An 18745-nucleotide genomic window follows, 5' to 3' on the forward strand; every position below is an offset into this window, starting at 1 on the left:
CCTCATCTTTACTTGATGCTGTTCTTCTACTAATCTCACTGCAACTCCCCTCCAAGTCTCCGACCACTACTTTGTATCCTTTTCTCTCTCGCTCTCCTCCAACACTACTCACTCTGCCCCTACTCAGATGGTAATGCGCCGTCGCAACCTTCGCTCTCTCTCTCTCGCTACTCTCTCCTCTTCCACCCTATCATCTCTTCCCTCTGCTCAATCCTTTTCCCTCCAATCTCCTGATTCTGCCTCTTCAACCCTCCTCTCCTCCCTTTCTGCATCCTTTGACTCTCTATGTCCCCTATCCTCCCGGCCGGCTCGGTCCTCCCCTCCTGCTCCGTGGCTTGACGACTCATTGCGAGCTCATAGAACAGGGCTCCGGGCAGCCGAGCGGAAATGGAGGAAAACTAGACTCCCTGCGGACCTGGCATCTTTTCACTCCCTCCTCTCTACATTTTCTTCCTCTATTTCTGCTGCTAAAGCCACTTTCTACCACTCTAAATTCCAAGCCTCTGCCTCTAACCCTAGGAAGCTCTTTGCCACCTTCTCCTCCCTGCTGAATCCTCCTCCTCCTCCCCCTCCCTCCTCCCTCTCTGTGGATTACTTCGTCAATCATTTTGAAAATAAGTTAAGTCAGATGACACCGCTGATCCTGCTCACACTGCCCTACCCTATGCTTTGACTTCTTTCTCCCCTCTCTCTCCAGATGAAATCTTGCGACTTGTGACGGCCGGCCGCTCAACAACCTGCCCGCTTTACCCTATCCCCTCCTCTCTTCTCCAGACCATTTCCGGAGACCTTCTCCCTTACCTCATCTCGCTCATCAATTCATCCTTGACCGCTGGCTATGTCCCTTCCGTCTTCAAGAGAGCGAGAGTTGCACCCCTTCTCAAAAAACCTACACTCGATCCCTCCGATGTCAACAACTACAGACTAGTATCCCTTCTTTCTTTTCTCTCCAAAACTCTTGAGCGTGCCGTCTTTAGCCAACTCTCTTGCTATCGCTCTCAGAAGGACCTTCTTGATCCTAACCAGTCAGGTTCCAAGACTGGTCATTCAACTGAGACTGCTCTTCTCTGTGTCACAGAGGCTCTCCGCACTGCTAAAGCTAACGCTCTCTCCTCTGCTCTCATCCATCTAGACCTATCTGCTGCCTTTGATACTGTGAACCATCAGATCCTCCTCTCCACCCTCTCCGAGTTGGGCATCTCTGGCGCGGCTCACTCTTGGATTGCGTCCTACCTGACCGGTCGCTCCTACCAAGTGGCGTGACGAGAATCTGTCTCCGCACCACGTGCTCTCACCACTGGTGTCCCCCAGGGCTCAGTTCTAGGCCCTCTCCTATTCTCGCTATACACCAAGTCACTTGGCTCTGTCATATCCTCACATGGCCTCTCCTATCATTGCTACGCAGACGACACACAATTAATCTTCTCCTTTCCCCCTTCTGATAACCAGGTGGCGAATCGCATCGCTGCATGTCTGACAGACATATCAGTGTGGATGACGGATCACCACCTCAAGCTGAACCTCGGCAAGACGGAGCTGCTCTTCCTCCCGGGGAAGGACTGCCCGTTCCATGATCTCGCCATCACGGTTGACAACTCCGTTGTGTCCTCCTCCCAGAGTGCAAAGAGCCTTGGCGTGACCCTGTACAACACCCTGTTGTTCTCCGCTAACATCAAGGCGGTGACCCGATCCTGTAGGTTCATGCTCTACAACATTCGCAGAGTACGACCCTGCCTTACACAGGAAGCGGCACAGGTCCTAAACCAGGCACTTGTCATCTCCCGTCTGGATTACTGCAACTCACTGTTGGCTGGGCTCCCTGCCTGTGCCATTAAACCCCTACAACTCATCCAGAACGCCGCAGCCCGTCTGGTGTTCAACCTTCCCAAGTTCTCTCACGTCACCCCGCTCCTCCGCACACTCCACTGGCTTCCAGTTGAAGCTCGCATCTGCTACAAGACCATGGTGCTTGCCTACGGAGCTGTGAGGGGAACGGCACCTCCGTACCTTCAGGCTCTGATCAGTCCCTACACCCAAACGAGGGCATTGCGTTCATCCACCTCTGGCCTGCTGGCCCCCCTACCTCTGCGGAAGCACAGTTCCCGCTCAGCCCAGTCAAAACTGTTCGCTGCTCTGGCACCCCAATGGTGGAACAAGCTCCCTCACGACGCCAGGACAGCGACCACCTTCCGGAGACACTTGAAACCCCACCTCTTTAAGGAATACCTGGGATAGGATAAAGTAATCCTTCTACCCCCCCTTACCCCACCCAAAAAAATATATATATATAAAAAAAATATATATATTGTAAAGTGGTTGTCCCACTGGCTATCATAAGGTAAATGCACCAATTTGTAAGTCGCTCTGGATAAGAGCGTCTGCTAAATGACGAAAATGTAAAAATGTAAATGTTGTCCAACCTAGCCATCTTAAGATGAATGCACTAACTCTAAGTCGCTCTGGATAAGATCGTTTGCTAAATGACTAAAATGTAAATGTATATAACGTATTTATTGAAATGGGTTATGGCAAATAGGAAAATGACTTGGAATGTCACTCATGTGCTGCCCTGCTGTGCACTGCCACTGCGAGGTGGCAGTCAAGATAGGCAAATAGGCTAAACCGTCGTCTGTCACATCACAATGTCGTCACCATCGACAATGATTGTCAATCATCTTCGATAGACATATCGTAATATCACCCAACCCTACTGTGCCATTACACACATTTTCACTAATCCCCATATACGTACAATAGGATCCGGGTGAGACTTACCGACAATGAGGCCTATTTCACAGTGATGGTCATCGTATCCACAGGTCATCATGGTGCCCACAGTGTCGTTGATCACAGACACAATGTCAATGTCAAAGTCCTAGGGAGAAATAGATACTACATAATTAACTTATCAAGTGACTCACCTAGTAGCCAGCGTGCTGTGACTGAAATCATTACGCATGATGCAACTCCTATGAAGAACAACAAGTCAAGATGCAGGGTGTGATCAGGGTAGTAGTGCTGTTCTAGGATCAGGTCCCTCATGTCCATGTAATCTTATTCATTGTGATCTAAAAGGCTAATCTGATCCTAGATCAGCACTCCTAGTCAGATGTTATTAGCAGCCAATTTAATCACACCCAAATTACATAATTACATATTGGTTTCCTTACCCTGTAAGTAGTCTATGGACAAGGTATGACAGGAATCCATGCTTTGGTTTAGTTACCCTGGCACTATTTCCAAATCCACACGTTTTAGCATGCATGTCGTGCATCATGTCTGAATCCTCTTTGATAAGCTACAATCAATTTCAGATAACTGAGGATTTAAACATAATGCGCGAAAAATGTTATGTAGGTCCATGACTTGCATGGGATTTGTGCCACAAATGATAAAATGTTAGCATTTAAAAACATGCTAGGGAAACTAAAGTGGTGTTCAAATACCCATACTAACATACTGTATACTCCATACTTAATGAGTATATACTATACTACATATTAATAGTTCATTTTAGTATACTGTACACTAACTGTATCGCTTCAATTGAGTGTTCTAGCGCTTTGCCTGTCTACCTGAAGTTGATGCTGTTGCTATGCCACCTCTTGCTAGCATGTTAGCATAACAAATGACTAGCTAGACATTTTACAATTTCGGGTGTGTTCGTAAATTCAATCTGGAGTGCCAGAGTGCGCTCAGAGTGAGCTCTGGGCGTTCGTAAATCTAGAACATTGTCAGATTGTCCGTTCGGCCAGAGTCTTCAGAACGCACACTGGACGCTCTGGCTGAGGAGTAGGGTTGATCCGAGCGTTCTGACCTCACAACGGCAGTCAAGCACCCAAGCTAACTGGCTAACGTTGGCTAGCTACTTCCAGACACAAATGAGAGAACACCTCACTCTGACCATTTTACTTGCCCTAGCAGAGCTGCTTAGGCTGTTTTCATGTTATCCAGAGCGTTGGTGACTTTAAATGTGCTGCTGGCAACAATTTAACTACGCTTCTTTTTGCCGACGAGAAGATAGTCAGAATTAACAATGTCCATTGAGAAGGCACAACGACTATACCACTTAGCTAAGAATGACATGAATAATCAAGTCAATAAACGTTTGGTAGTTAGATAGCATATAGTTAATATACTGCCTGGCAAGTTCGATGTATTAGTAACCAACTAACGTTAGGTAACTAGCTAACATTCTGGTACATACTGATTAAATGCTATGTGGTTCGTAAGGATAGGGTAGCTAACAAATTGTCAGCCAACGTAACGTAACTTATTTGAAAAGTCATTACTTTATTACATTGCTCAACATTTTCTTAACATTTGTCATAATTAGTTAAAGCAATGAATTTGTATCTGCTCTCGTCGGACTTCGGCTGCATATTTTCCGCCATTTTCTTCAAAATTGTCTCCCGAGTGGCGCAGTGGTCTAAGGCACTGCATCGCAGTGCTAGCTCTGCCACTAGAGATCCTTGTTCGAATCCAGGCTCTGTCGTAGCCGGCCGCGACCGGGAGACCCATTGGGCGGCACACAATTCGTCCAGGGTAGGGGAGGGAATGGCCGGCAGGGATGTAGCTCAGTTGGTAGAGCATGGCGTTTGCAACGCCAGGGTTGTGGGTTCGTTTCCCACGGGGGGCCAGTATAAAAAAATAATGTATGCACTCACTAACTGTAAGTCGCTCTGGATAAGAGCGTCTGCTAAATGACTAAAATGTAAAAAATCTGAAAACGTTGTGAAGCCATGCCCATTTTCTGAAGAATTGCATTATGGGCCCTAAAAGCCCGGAAATAGTGTCCACTGCTTGTATACTTTGTATTTTGGCGAATTTAGTACGACATCCGGGAACTTTTGGCAAACTAACTATATCCATACTATGACTACATACTCAATTTACGTCACAAATAGTACGGTTAGTATGAGTATTCGAACGCCGCTTAAACCAAAGCATGGATTCCTGTCATACCTTGTCCATAGAATGCTTACAGGTAAGGAAACCAATATGTGCCCTGGCCTAAACTCAAACTAGCTTTCAATTTTGCTTGCAAACTAAATGGTTATTACTTTTTCAAGTGGTAAAAGACACAGGGAACAAGCCACTGAAGAGTTTAACTTGATACATTAATGAAGAAATGTTACAACTGCAACAGAGTAGGTTCTGTCCCAGACTGGGGCAACCTAGGGCTGGGCGATATGGCCAAAATATATCACAATATTTTTCTCATTTGACGGCATGACTGTTTTATGTATTTGAATAATGAAAATTCTAAATATGCTTCATGAGTAGTGCATGACCCTAGGGTGGCAACAAATACATTCTAAGTGATTTTAATGTCGCTTTCTCTCTAATGATTATTTAATACAGATTGTTTCATACAAACTTCAACCCAAAATATTTTTTGCCGTTTTATATCAATTTCTGCATTTCATTCACTTATTTGTTTTCATTTCCACACTGTAAAACATTTGTTTTGTATTTGTGTGCCGCTATTTTGTGAAAGTCACTATCAGAATAATTATTCTCCTCTATGACCATGTATTTTCAATGGGCATTGTGCTGATTTCTAAGGTGCTTTTGGCACCAGTCAAGATTCAAGTGCATTAGTAGTTCTCAACTGTTCGCAGACTGTTACTGGCGGTAAGAACGGATGATTGCCATCATTTTTAGAGTTTCATCACTCCGTTATTACATTTAACAAACCAATCATTTAAATACCGTAATCAAATCAAATGTTATGTCACATGCGCTGAATACAACCTTACAGTGAAATACTTACTTACAAGCCCTTAACCAACAATGCAGTTTTAAGAATACCCAAAAAAATAAAACATTAAATAAAAAAAGAATAACAAATAAAAATAACAAATAATTTAAAGAGCTGCAGTAAAATAACAATAGCGAGGCTATATACAGGGGGTACCGGTACCGAGTCAATGTGCGGGGGCACCTTATGTAAGGTAAAGTAAAAATCCAAACCGGTCCGTGCATATTACACACATACACACCTACAAAGTGGCGACCCGTCATTCAGGGCAGGTGGGGCAGAGCCTAAGGGTAGAGCTCGGAAATTCAAGCCCCTTGGGTGCTGCCATAGAGTTACATTAGAAGTGCCTTTCCAAGAAGGCTCAAGGTTAATGGCCACAGATAAAATGACGTCAAATCACTATCTACAGTAGCTTTGATTGGACTGATCATGTCAACATCATACTTTCAAAATCTTAGCTAGCAGTCATCATCATGAATCAAGTCGACAATTTACTGGCAAATCCTTTTTAATCCTTGCCATATGAAGATAAATAATGAAGATAAATTATAGATAAAACGTATCGGTGCTCATCGGCCATTGGACATAAACATTACACAAAAAGTTGGAAATCGCAATTTCAACAATGAGTGGTTTGGAAGGAATCAGTGGCTAACTGCAAGCATTGCAAAGCAATCACTAGCCTGCTATTCAGTGGAGTGGCTGTGTGGTCCCAAGTCTGGGATTAAGGGTCTCTTTTCCAAGCTTAAAATGATAAACATTCAACATTGGCCATACTGTCAATGAAGCATGATTTGTGCCGCGCTCAAAACAACTGTTAACTCGTAACTGCGAAATCTGACTTCAGTGAGTTCAAAACAACTGGGAACTCGGGGAAAAACAAGCTCAGACTGGGAAAATACGTTTTGAATAGTCATCCAACTCGGAATTGTAAATCCGGAACTCGGGCCTCTTTCTAGAGCTACGACCTGAAGATAACTGACGTCATCATGATTTCACCTTGTTTTTTCAGAGTTCCCAGTTGTATGAAAAAATAATAATAATATGTATGCACTCACTAACTGTAAGTTGCTCTGGATAAGAGCGTCTGCTAAATGACTAAAATTTAAATGTAATGTCTTAAAGGCACCATAAATCCAGAGAATGCCAGACGTTGATGACAGTTTGATGACAAAATTTGCCTATGAAGGACCGCAGCGCCACCTTCCTGATCAAGTGAGCACAGCACAACAAGGTGAGTCCAAAAATATATTGTATGCTGCTGCATAAATGATGTAATATGCCAGGGAGATAGTATTAATTTCTTAGCTACAGTATACATAAGTGTATGTTGTGTAGTAAGCTGTTTGTAGCCCATGTGCTTCACCCTAATAATTTGGTTTATTTTCCCCTCTTAATTTCGCCTACTGTTCTGACTTGGTGGTGCACATGTAGCCTATAACCCGTTTTAGATAAATGTAATAATTGAATATTTTAAGAGCTTTCATTGTCTGCTTATATGCCCCCTTTATTTATCCTAAGGTTCTGACTTGGTGTACAGGGAGAACACTAAGAACAGCCCATGCTCTGAATTCTGTCGCTGTACATTTCAAAAGTGCTGAACAAATAGTTATATTGACAACGTCCGTCCTAGCTCACTCATTAATGTCTTAATCGAAATTACGGATTTCCTCTTATCCGCTTGTCATCCCCTTATGCCATAGTTTGTACATTTGACAATTGTCAGTAGAAACCACATTTGTTTAAGAAAGTCAGCCATATCAGCTAAGTTTTTTTTTTAAAGGCAGTAAATGAGGCTGAATGAACTGTTTCGCTGCCAGACAAGTATCTCTCTGTACTTTGCTCAGTTCCGCTTTCCCTCGATCCTGACTAGTCTCCCAGTCCCTGCTGGTGAAAAACATCCCCACAGCATGATGCTGCCACCACCATGCTTCACCGTAGGGATGGTGCCAGGTTTCCTCCAGACGTCACGCTTGGCATTCAGGCCAAAGAGTTCAATATTGCTTTCATCAGACCAGAGGATCTTGTTTCTCTTGGTCTGAGAGTCTTTAGGGTCCAAGCGGGCTGTCGTGTGCCTTTTACTGAGGAGTGGCTTCCGTCTGGCCAGTCTACCATAAAGGCCTGATTGGTCGAGTGCTGCAATCAATCAATCAAATTTGATTTATAAAGCCCTTTTTACATCAGCAGATTTTACAAAGTGCTATACAGAAACCCAGCCTAAAACCCCAAACAGCAAGCAATGCAGATGTAGAAGCACGAGAGTCTTGGTGGTTCCAAACTTCTTCCATTTAAGAATGATTGAGGCCACTGTGTTCTTGGGGATCTTCAAATGTACCAAGACTCTCGTGCTAATATACCACGGCTAAGGGCTGTTCTTATGCACAACACAATGCCGAGTGCCTGGACACAGCCCTTAGCCGTCGTATATTGGCCATATATCACAAACCACAGAGGTGCCTTATTGCTATTATAAACTAGTTACCAACGTAATTAGAGCAGTTAAAATACATGTTTTGTCGTATCCGTGGTATATGGTCTGATATTGCAATATTTACCTGGAGCTAACCCTGCAGATAGCATTACTGGGTGATCTGAAAAGTCATAGTCAATCGATCAATAATATAATAATACTTTGAGCAAAAAAAAATATTTTCAATTTACAACCTGTAGAAACAATGAGAATAGAAAGGTTCAGAACTTTTGTTAAACATCACAGTACAGTTGAAAAATATGGCAAATAGAAATCCAATATGTTAAGAGATAGATGGGTGGTGTTGAATGGAGTTGAAGGATGGGACTAATAACAACTAACAACAACAAGATAACTAATAATGTAGGCACGCTGTGTCCATAATAAGTATTTAGGTTATAGGTTGAGAGCTTTTGTGAAAGAGCACAGTTAGAAAGATATGGCATATAGAAACAAACCGGATGGACATCATGAAAATGATCGGCGAGGTTGAGGGTAGAGGAAGTTCAGGAGTAAAAACAAACAAAATATAATTATTGTAAAATTGACTGTGTCCATAAAATGTATATAGTATGTATAAGCTTGAAGTAGAGGCCTAAGCATTGTTGTTCACTAGTTTACTCCAATTAGGGAAGGGGTGGTGGGGTTGGAAAGTAATAAAGGGAAATATATTTTTTAAAAGGATATGTATGTATGTATGTGTATATATAAATATATATATAATTTCTTTTTTTTTGCAAGAAAAAAAAAACATATGGGGGATTGGAAGTGATGCAGACAATTACATTCATGGAAGTTACAATCTATCTGCAATATTAAAGCTGATCTACCCAGTTTATAATTTATAACCCAGTTTATAGTTTATAATTTCAGCATAACTTATCAGATGGTCACATTACTTTTATAGCACGCAATGTCTGGGAGGCTGCTGGGAGGCCATACATTATCTGTATGGAAGGAAAATAGCATGATGTGGCAAGGTAGTAGGCACAGAGAGTGCTGCAACTGGTGCATAACCTTAGCCCATTCATTTTCCACTGACTCACCTCTCTCTTTTTAATGGCTTTCCTCAGAAGGCTGACCACGTCTCTCCCTTCCACCCCATGCGACTTGAAGCCCTTGGTCCATGACACCAGAATACTCTGCATAAACACACACACGCACAGGCAATGAAAACTTCTGGATCATTCTTAAGGCTTAAATCTCCAAATCACAATTCTAATGCGGTCCTCAATGGTCCCCATCCTTATTCCTCACCTCATCCAGTTTGGTCTGCTGGCAGGGGAAGGAGAAGGTGAAGCCCAGAGGAAGCTTCTGGTTCTTGATCCCCAGCTTCTCCAGGAAGTTAGCAAGACACTCAGCAATGTGGTCGAAGAGCTAAGGGCGAAACAGAGGGGTGTTAAGTGTTAACATATAGCAGCAAACTGGTCAATGTGCTAGTAACCGCTTCAGTTCATTGATATGATCTATGGTTTTTCCCACCCCATTTTTCTTGTATTTTAGCGAAATGATAATGTTATGGTAAAATATTACATAATAGCCATTACCAACCTCAACCCTTATTGAACACATTACATTTACATTTTAGTCATTTAGCAGACGCTCTTATCCAGAGCGACTTACAGTTAGTGCATACATTACTTTTTTTTCTTTTCTTTTTTTTTTCATACCCCCCATGGGAATCGACCCCTGAGATAAATCTGACAACCCTAACCTAGAGGACCAAAACAAGGTTGTTTTCAGTACGCACCAAATGGTAGAAAACATTTTTAAATGGAGGAGGTAACTAGTACTTTTTATTTTATTACTTTTTAGGGGGTAGATCAGCTTTAATATTGCAGATAGATTGTAACTTCCATGAATGTAATTGTCTGCATCACTTCCAATCCCCCATATGTTTTTTTTTCTTGCAAAAAAAAAGAAATTATATATATATTTATATATACACATACATACATACATACATATCCTTTAAAAAAATATATTTCCCTTTATTACTTTCCAACCCCACCACCCCTTCCCTAATTGGAGTAAACTAGTGAACAACAATGCTTAGGCCTCTACTTCAAGCTTATACATACTATATACATTTTATGGACACAGTCAATTTTACAATAATTATATTTTGTTTGTTTTTACTCCTGAACTTCCTCTACCCTCAACCTCGCCGATCATTTTCATGATGTCCATCCGGTTTGTTTCTATATGCCATATCTTTCTAACTGTGCTCTTTCACAAAAGCTCTCAACCTATAACCTAAATACTTATTATGGACACAGCGTGCCTACATTATTAGTTATCTTGTTGTTGTTAGTTGTTATTAGTCCCATCCTTCAACTCCATTCAACACCACCCATCTATCTCTTAACATATTGGATTTCTATTTGCCATATTTTTCAACTGTACTGTGATGTTTAACAAAAGTTCTGAACCTTTCTATTCTCATTGTTTCTACAGGTTGTAAATTGAAAATATTTTTTTTTGCTCAAAGTATTATTATATTATTGATCGATTGACTATGACTTTTCAGATCACCCAGTAATGCTATCTGCAGGGTTAGCTCCAGGTAAATATTGCAATCCCATTCCTGGACCTGTGTCCAAAAACAAGCTACAAATGGACAGTACCAAAATAAATGATCTAATGATTCTGTCTCTTCGCAGCAAAATCTGCAGAGCTGGGAAGATTGTATCCCCCATATAAATAACATTCGTCGTTTTGCGTATCAGTTCATAAACACTATGCCATGGGATCGGTACGTCAAAAATCTCTTCCCAACTATTTTGCAATCTATATGGGACGGCTGTCAATCCTTTGGTCCTTAAATGAAACTGGTATACTTTTTTATTTATCACAGTTTTCTTTAACAAATTATGTTCTTTAATGCAAGGCCGACAGACAAGTTCCTTACTTTTCCCCCCCCTCCACTTTCCTCTTCCATTTTTGCGGTAATGCTGCAATTATTTGGTTGTAATTTTGGGTAGAGCAGACATTTCCATATGTTTTTGTTAGCTGCATGTGCGGCATAACTCCACCAGTCCTACCGATGATATCATTTATGAAGATTAAACCTTTTTTAAACATTTTGTCAAAATAAAAAGGTTTTTTATCAATTAGTATATTTGAGTTTAACCACAATATTTGTTGCATAATTTTTTCTGTAGTTTCTGGAGGATTAAATTGAAATTGCAACCAACTTTCTATGGCTTGTTTTAGAAATAATTATATTTGGGAGATTATTTCCTTTTCAAATAACTGAAAGTGAGAGGTTGTAATCTGAATAAAGGGAAAAAGGCCATTCTTGAACATTGGGTGAGACAATCTTTTACTAATTTGCTAGAGAACCAGTTAGGATTTAAGTATAAGTTTTGTATGACTGAAGCTTTTAGTGATAGGTCTAATGCTTTCATATTTAATAATTTCTGTCCTCCGAATTCATATTCATTATATAAATAGGCCCTTTTAATTTTGTCTGGCTTAACGTTCCAAATAAAATGGAATATTCTTTTCTCATATAATTAAAAAAACTGTTTGCTAGGCGTAGGCAAGACCATAAGCAAATAGGTAAACTGGGATAATACTAAAGAGTTAATCAAGGTGATTTTTCCCCACAAATTGACAGGTATTTACCTTTCCATGGTAGCAAGATCTTATCTATTTTTGCTAACTTTCTATTAAAATTTATTGGAGTGAGATCACTTATTTCATTTGGGATATGTATTCCGAGTATATCCACATCACCATCAGACCATTTTATTGGTAAACTACATGGTAATGTAAAAAAAATGTATTTTTTAGTGATCCAATACGTAATATAGTACATTTATCATAATTTGGTTGTAATCCAGAGAGGTTAGAAAATGTCTCTAGATCCTCTGAGGCTTTGGAGGGATTCAAGTTATGGATTTAAAAGAAAACATGATTAACCCATTTTATAAGAGATTCTCCAAAATTGAAATGCTCCAGGCATTTATATATAAACCCCAGTCGTACTTTATCAAATGCCTTTTCGAAGTCTGCTATGAAGAGGTAATTAGTACTTGTTGAATACGTTTTTATTTTCAGTTCTCTATTTTGCGCGTACTGAACTTGACCCAGCCTCCGTACTTCCCAGAGATTCTTTACCAACACAGTTAGACCTAGAAATACCTACAAAACACCTATTCCAGAACCAGATGTTCTTCCCAGCATGTCATACAAATGTCATAAATCAGACCTACCGACATTGATACTGCTTGGTCTGAACGTTGAGGCAAAGTGTTTTAAGGGACAATCAGCAGTTGCTACATCCATTTTTTGACTTATAAATTAATTATATGTACCCGTTGATTCTTGAAGAATATAACTTATAAATAACTCATGAGCTTATTAGTTTAACTGTGATTACATTTCTCCAGCCCCATCTCTCAGCTTTTTACCGAAACAGTGGTGGGGAGTTTGCTTTGTTATTGTTTCAACTCCTGATTGGCTCTTTAAGAGGTCACAGTAATAAGGTCAAAAGTCAAGCATCTGGCCCATTGCAGGGATTTTCTGTGTGAATTTAGGTCAGTTAACAGTCATTCCTGAAGTCCATTGAAATGAACATCCCCCTTCTCCTCTCACCTCTGTGCCGCTTCCCCTCATCAGCTCCTCAGGAATGGCATAGATCTGGTTCTCCATCTCCACTTTCTGCTTCCCGTTGTCAGACACCTTCACCAGCAGGACCCGGAAGTTGGTCCCACCCAGATCTAGAGCCAGGAAGTCTCCCTTTTCTGGAGGAGTCAGGGAAAAAACACACATACTCAAGAACGCTGTAAAGCAAGAAAAAAAATAGATATAAAAAACATACACACACACACACACACACACAGTACTAAGTCTACTAACTGCAAAGGACATGGTTAAGAAAACAGGTATGCGCTACCAAATATTTAAGTGGGAATGTGGTGCTCGTCTGGGTAAATAAATTATATACTACAAGTCTTCCAAACAGCTTATATGGAGGACGACAACAATAAATCCAAGAATGTCCCACAACTAGGCCTAATAATCTTTTTCTTATCATAGTACTATTTTATAAAAAGTGTATATGTTTCTACCACAGTCTTTATGAAAGCTACAAAGCTGCAATAGATATGACCATGAGCAGCAATAATGTTGATTGGAGCAGGGGTAATCATGGGTGAGACTAAAACGAATTTCATTACAACCACTGAGAGGACTTTGACCATGAAGCAGTAGGATTCTTCGTACCATCCGAGTCCTCTTTGAAAAGTGATGTCTTTCACCCATTGCCAATAACATACCCATGGCCTTCTACAATTTTTATGAGATATAAAGTGGTGAATCTTTCAATGGACTGACCTTATTGCATAACAAGCAGACAACCAACATAAAATGTTAATTGCTAAACTAAAAGGTTTTATTCAATGCAATAAACAAGTATAAAATATGTTTTGAATCCTGTCACATTTCTTGTAATTATTTTGCACTATGGCCTATTTATTGCCTTACCTCCATAACTTGCTACTCTGTATATATATTTTCTGTTGTATTTTTGACTTTATGTTTTGTTTACCCCATATGTGTTGTTTTTTATCGCACTGCTTTGCTTTATCTTGGCCAGGTCGCAGTTGTAAATGAGAACTTGTTCTCAACTGGCTTACCTGGTTAAATAAAGGTGAAATAAATAAATATAAATAAATTGAGTGAATAGCCTACCGAACATTCAACATTTCAACATCCTTTTCATTTAAATGTCATTTTCAAAGTGAGGTTTACATGATCAATGGCTAACCACATAATTTAGATAGAAAAGAAAACCATAACATGTAGACATCTTTTGCCAAGGAAGAAAGGAAGGAAGGAAGGAGAGAGAGAGAGAGAGAGAGAGTAGTGTGTCTTCAGATTTGTCTTCGATACATATAGTATCATAATACATATTTTTTAAACATTGAACAATATGTTGATAACTGGTAGAACAAATAAAATAACAAATAAAATATATATTCTATATTCAATTCCTTGCAAAAATAAAACACTATTAAATAACAGAAGAATACCTTCAATTTTCCTCATACAAAACCATATAGAAGACTCAGAGCTGACAAAATAATTGTACAATTACATCTAAACTGTTTTAAAATATAATTTGATACAGAGTTAATTTGCTCATCTATGGCCATAATATTGGGTCAAATGACATTCCTTAGACCTACAGTATAATTCATTATTCATTACAGCTAAATGGTTTAATATATTAAATGAATAGTTTAGTTCCAAAACAACATTAAAAAAAACACATTGAAGCTTCTATATTGCAATAGTCTACCATAGACATTTAGTCTACAGCAGCCCCCCCCCCCCCCCCCCACCCCACCCCTTCCCCGGCACTACACAACTGATTCAAATAACCAACTCATCATCAAGCTTTGATTATTTGATGACAGTGCACATAAAAATAACTTTTTATGTTAAATTCCCATGTACCGAATATAAATACAAGTAAAATAGGTTTCCATCGCATTTTGAACTCTACTGATGGTTATGTCACAAAAACTGTTGCGTTATATAGCAAATGTACCCACTCTGGTCTTGGCACATGCGCTATTGCCAACAACTGGCAGATACAGTGCAGGTAGACTACCTACATTATGAGATTATTATGGATAAGAGTGTTATTTGTATTTGTCAAACTGCAACCAAGCATCGATCATGTTACCAGAATAAGACCCTCGATATTTATTGGAAAGGAGCATCAAGCTCATCACTTTGCCACCCTGTGAAGTTCATCACTTATTTAATCTATAGCCTAATAAACTGCACTGTACTGCTTTGTAACACCTTTTGCTTAGTTGTTTTGGTGGGCTGGCCCTCATCTGCTCTGTAATCAAAGTATTCCCATAGTTCGCTTCTGCAGCCAGTTTTGTCAACAAGCTGCGGGCACTGAGCTATAATAAAAACTGTGGCCGTGGAGGTATGAAGTTTACGTTTGAAGAAGCCATGCTCTTCTTGCTTGCTTCTTAAGTGGCTTGCGCGGTGTCAGCTGCATGTGCAAGCGCAGCCTGGCTAGCTACTGCCCCCTTTAGTAATTTTTCTGAATCTTCGACAGACTCAATCCTCTCAATCCATATATGATGTGAGACACATTTGACAGAAGTACTGAAAGTAACAACAATTCTAGTACCGAACCGCTTTTCATGTTTTAGTATTTTTAAAAAGTACAGAAGTTTCGGTATATTGTGCAACACTAGTCAGTAGAGCGAGAGAGAGAGAATGAGAGACAGGAGAGAGAGGCAGAGAAAGTGAGAGTGATGAGATAGAGGGAGGGAGACATAACAGTGGTTCAGCTGGATAGACACTTGTCTGCTAGGTTGGGGTTTAATGTGCCAATAATGACCAGAGTCAACAGGCTGAGCAAACAGAGGTTTTGCCTGGGCGCTTTTGCATTTCCTCTGCAATTCACATTTACCGTTCCTCTCCAGTTAGTTTTGATAAATCACCTTCCCCAGTCTCTGAAAGTGGTTTTTGATATGCCACCTGATATACTTTTGATATGCCCCGGTCTCAGTCACTAACACAGGTCAAACTCAAAGGAAAAATGCAGCTGGGACTCAAAGCTTCACATTTCAGTGTTCATGCAGCATAGGCCTACCGCTAGAGTGTAATATCTAGATGGGATATAGCTTGTCAAAATTACGTCAAAAGTTGATTTTCTTTTTTGCATTTTAGCTAACCTTAATCCTTTTCCTAACCTTAACCTAATTCTCCTAACCTGCTACGTTAATTCTCCTAACCTGCTGCGTAAGTTCTTCTAACCTGCAACAAAAAGTCAATTTTGACAAAAGCTGTATCCCTTCTAGACAAAACCCTCCTAGAGTGCATGCCCAATTCACTGTTTCCATCTAAGTGGTATGCTAGTGTGGATGGATATTGTAACAGAGCCCAGATTTTCTATGTGCCATTCTTCACCAGCATACTCTCATTATCTAAGGGTTCATCTAGAGCAAGGTTTCTCAATCATGGTCCTGGGGACCCAAAGGGGTGCACATTTTTGTTCTTGCCCTAGCACTCACACACCTGATTTAAATCAAAGGCTTGATGATGAGTTGATTAGTTGAATCAAGTGGGTGAGTGCTAGGGCAAAAACAAAAAGGTGCCAAGATTGAGAAACTAGGGCCAAGATTGAGAAATCCTGATCTACTGGGCTGTCAAACTAAAAAACTCCCTGACATCCTATTCTCATCTCAGCAATCAGTCCATAGGTGAAATATTTCTAAGCATGGGTTGTGCTGTTTCTTGAAGATTCCAATTACAGTGCATTAGAAGGCTTGAAGGCCAGGTCTCTCTTGGGAAAGAGGTACACACAGCTTCAGGATTTCTATGTGCTTTTCACCACCATTCTCTCATTTGACATCTAAATGACTGTCACTCAAAACTTCTTACCAGCCTGCACTCATCTAAGCAAGTTACCAAGACGAAATTATTGAAGGATTGTGCAATTTTCTTTGATTTTTTTGTTACTTTTTACCGCTTTTTCTCCCCAATTTCGGGATATCCAATTGGTAGTTACAGTCTTGTCCCATCGCTGCGACTCCCATACGGACTTGGGAGAGGCGAAGGTCGAGAGCCATGCGTCCTCCGAAACACGACCCTGCCAAGCCGCACTGCTTGCTTAACCCGGAAGCCAGCCGCACCAATGTGTCGGAGGAAACACCGTACAACTGGTGACCGAAGTCAGCGTGCATGCGCCCGGCCCGCCACAAGGAGTGCAATTTTTCTTATTCCTGTACAGTGCATTGTGCATTAGTAGGCAAGGCATGGGTCTCTATGAACTCTAAGAGGGGCCTGTGGCATGGATGTACTGAGATTTCTGCAGGCCTCCCTGAAGAAAGAAGTCTTCTGACCTCAATAGGACTTCCTGATTAAATAAAGTTTAAGTCTGCGTCCCAAATGGCACCCTATTACCTTTATAGTGAACTACTTTTGACCAGTACTTTTGACTAGTACTTTTGGCCAGGCCCACTTTAAAGGGAATGCGGTGCCATTTGGGACACAACGTAAATACAAAAAATTACTCAGCAGATGTCAGTCAGACCCCCTCCCCCCGACCCGCTCACCTGTCCCGTCAGGGGTGGAGCGCACAAACGTGGGCAGCATCTTCACGGCGGCCGTAGGGTTGGAGTCTCGGCCCAGCCCCTTGTCCATCTCCCTCCGGAACCTCAAAGACACGTCCATCAGGTTCTCGTCCGATAATCGCAGGTGGTACAGGAATTTATCCACCTTTAAGAGGGAGAGAGAGAAGAAGACAACAGCGTAAGATAGATATAACTGGAAGGTTTTTAAAGGTATTTATCCACCTGGCCTTAGGAAAGGGAGACAGAGAGAGGAAGATACATTATTACAACAGGCCTTGTTCGAGACAGAAAGGCTAATAGGGCAGGAGCATATTTCCTGTTTCTGTAGCGTGAGGCAGCTTGATGTAGGCAGCTTGATGTACCAGTGCACCCCCTGGACAGAACGCTATTGATTCACTATTGATTATTAGCTACAGTGAGGGAAAAAAGTACTTGATCCCCTGCTGATTTTGTACGTTTGCCCACTGACAAAGACATGATCTGTCTATAATTTTAATGGTAGGTTTATTTGAACAGTGAGAGACAGAATAACAACAAAAGAATCCAGAAAAACGCATGTCAAAAATGTTAGAAATTGATTTCATTTTAATGAGGGAAATAAGTATTTGACCCCTCTGCAAAATATGACTTAGTACTTGGTGGCAAAACCCTTGTTGGCAATCACAGAGGTCAGATGTTTCTTCTAGTTGGCCACCAGGTTTGCACACATCTCAGGAGGGATTTTGTCCCACTCCTCTTTGCAGATCTTCTCCAAGTCATTAAGGTTTTGAGGCTGACGTTTGGCAACTCGAACCTTCAGCTCCCTCCACAGATTTTCTATGGGATTAAGGTCTGGAGACTGGCTAGGCCACTCCAGGACCTTAATGTGCTTCTTCTTGAGCCACTCTTTTGTTGCCTTGGCCGTGTGTTTTGGGTCATTGTCATGCTGGAATACCGATGCACGACCCATTTTCAATGCCCTGGCTGAGGAAAGGAGGTTCTCACCCAAGATTTGACGGTACATGGCCCCGTCCATCGTCCCTTTAATGCGGTGAAGTTGTCCTGTCCCCTTAGCAGAAAAACACCCCCAAAGCATAATGTTTCCACCTCCATGTTTGACGGTGGGGATGGTGTTCTTGGGGTCATAGGTAGCATTCCTCCTCCTCCAAACACGGCGAGTTGAGTTGATGCCAAAGAGCTCGATTTTGGCCTCATCTGACCGCAACACTTTCCCCAAGTTCTCCTCTGAATCATTCAGATGTTCATTGGCAAACTTCAGACGGGCCTGTATATCTGCTTTCTTGAGCAGGGGGACCTTGCGGACGCTGCAGGATTTCAGTCCTTCACGGCGTAGTGTGTTACCAATTGTTTTCTTGGTGACTATGGTCCCAGCTGCCTTGAGATCATTGACCAGAT

General features: G+C 41.1%; 1 protein-coding gene across 1 annotated transcript in view; it reads right to left on the reverse strand.

The window, feature by feature from the left end:
• LOC311144504 (hexokinase-2-like) overlaps nt 1–18745 on the reverse strand; it is a 66184-nt gene that overhangs the window by 30261 nt on the left and 17178 nt on the right. Inside the window, exons 2-6 of the mRNA XM_084180530.1 lie at nt 17333–17495; nt 12837–12985; nt 9492–9611; nt 9281–9376; nt 2776–2875 (exon numbers count right to left, since the gene is read on the reverse strand). Of these exons, the coding sequence (XP_084036656.1) occupies nt 2776–2875; nt 9281–9376; nt 9492–9611; nt 12837–12985; nt 17333–17495 (628 nt within the window). The remainder of the gene's footprint in view (nt 1–2775; nt 2876–9280; nt 9377–9491; nt 9612–12836; nt 12986–17332; nt 17496–18745) is intronic.

This window comes from Coregonus lavaretus (assembly GCF_964263955.1).
Source record: "Coregonus lavaretus genome assembly, chromosome: 17".
NCBI lineage: Eukaryota > Metazoa > Chordata > Actinopteri > Salmoniformes > Salmonidae > Coregonus > Coregonus lavaretus.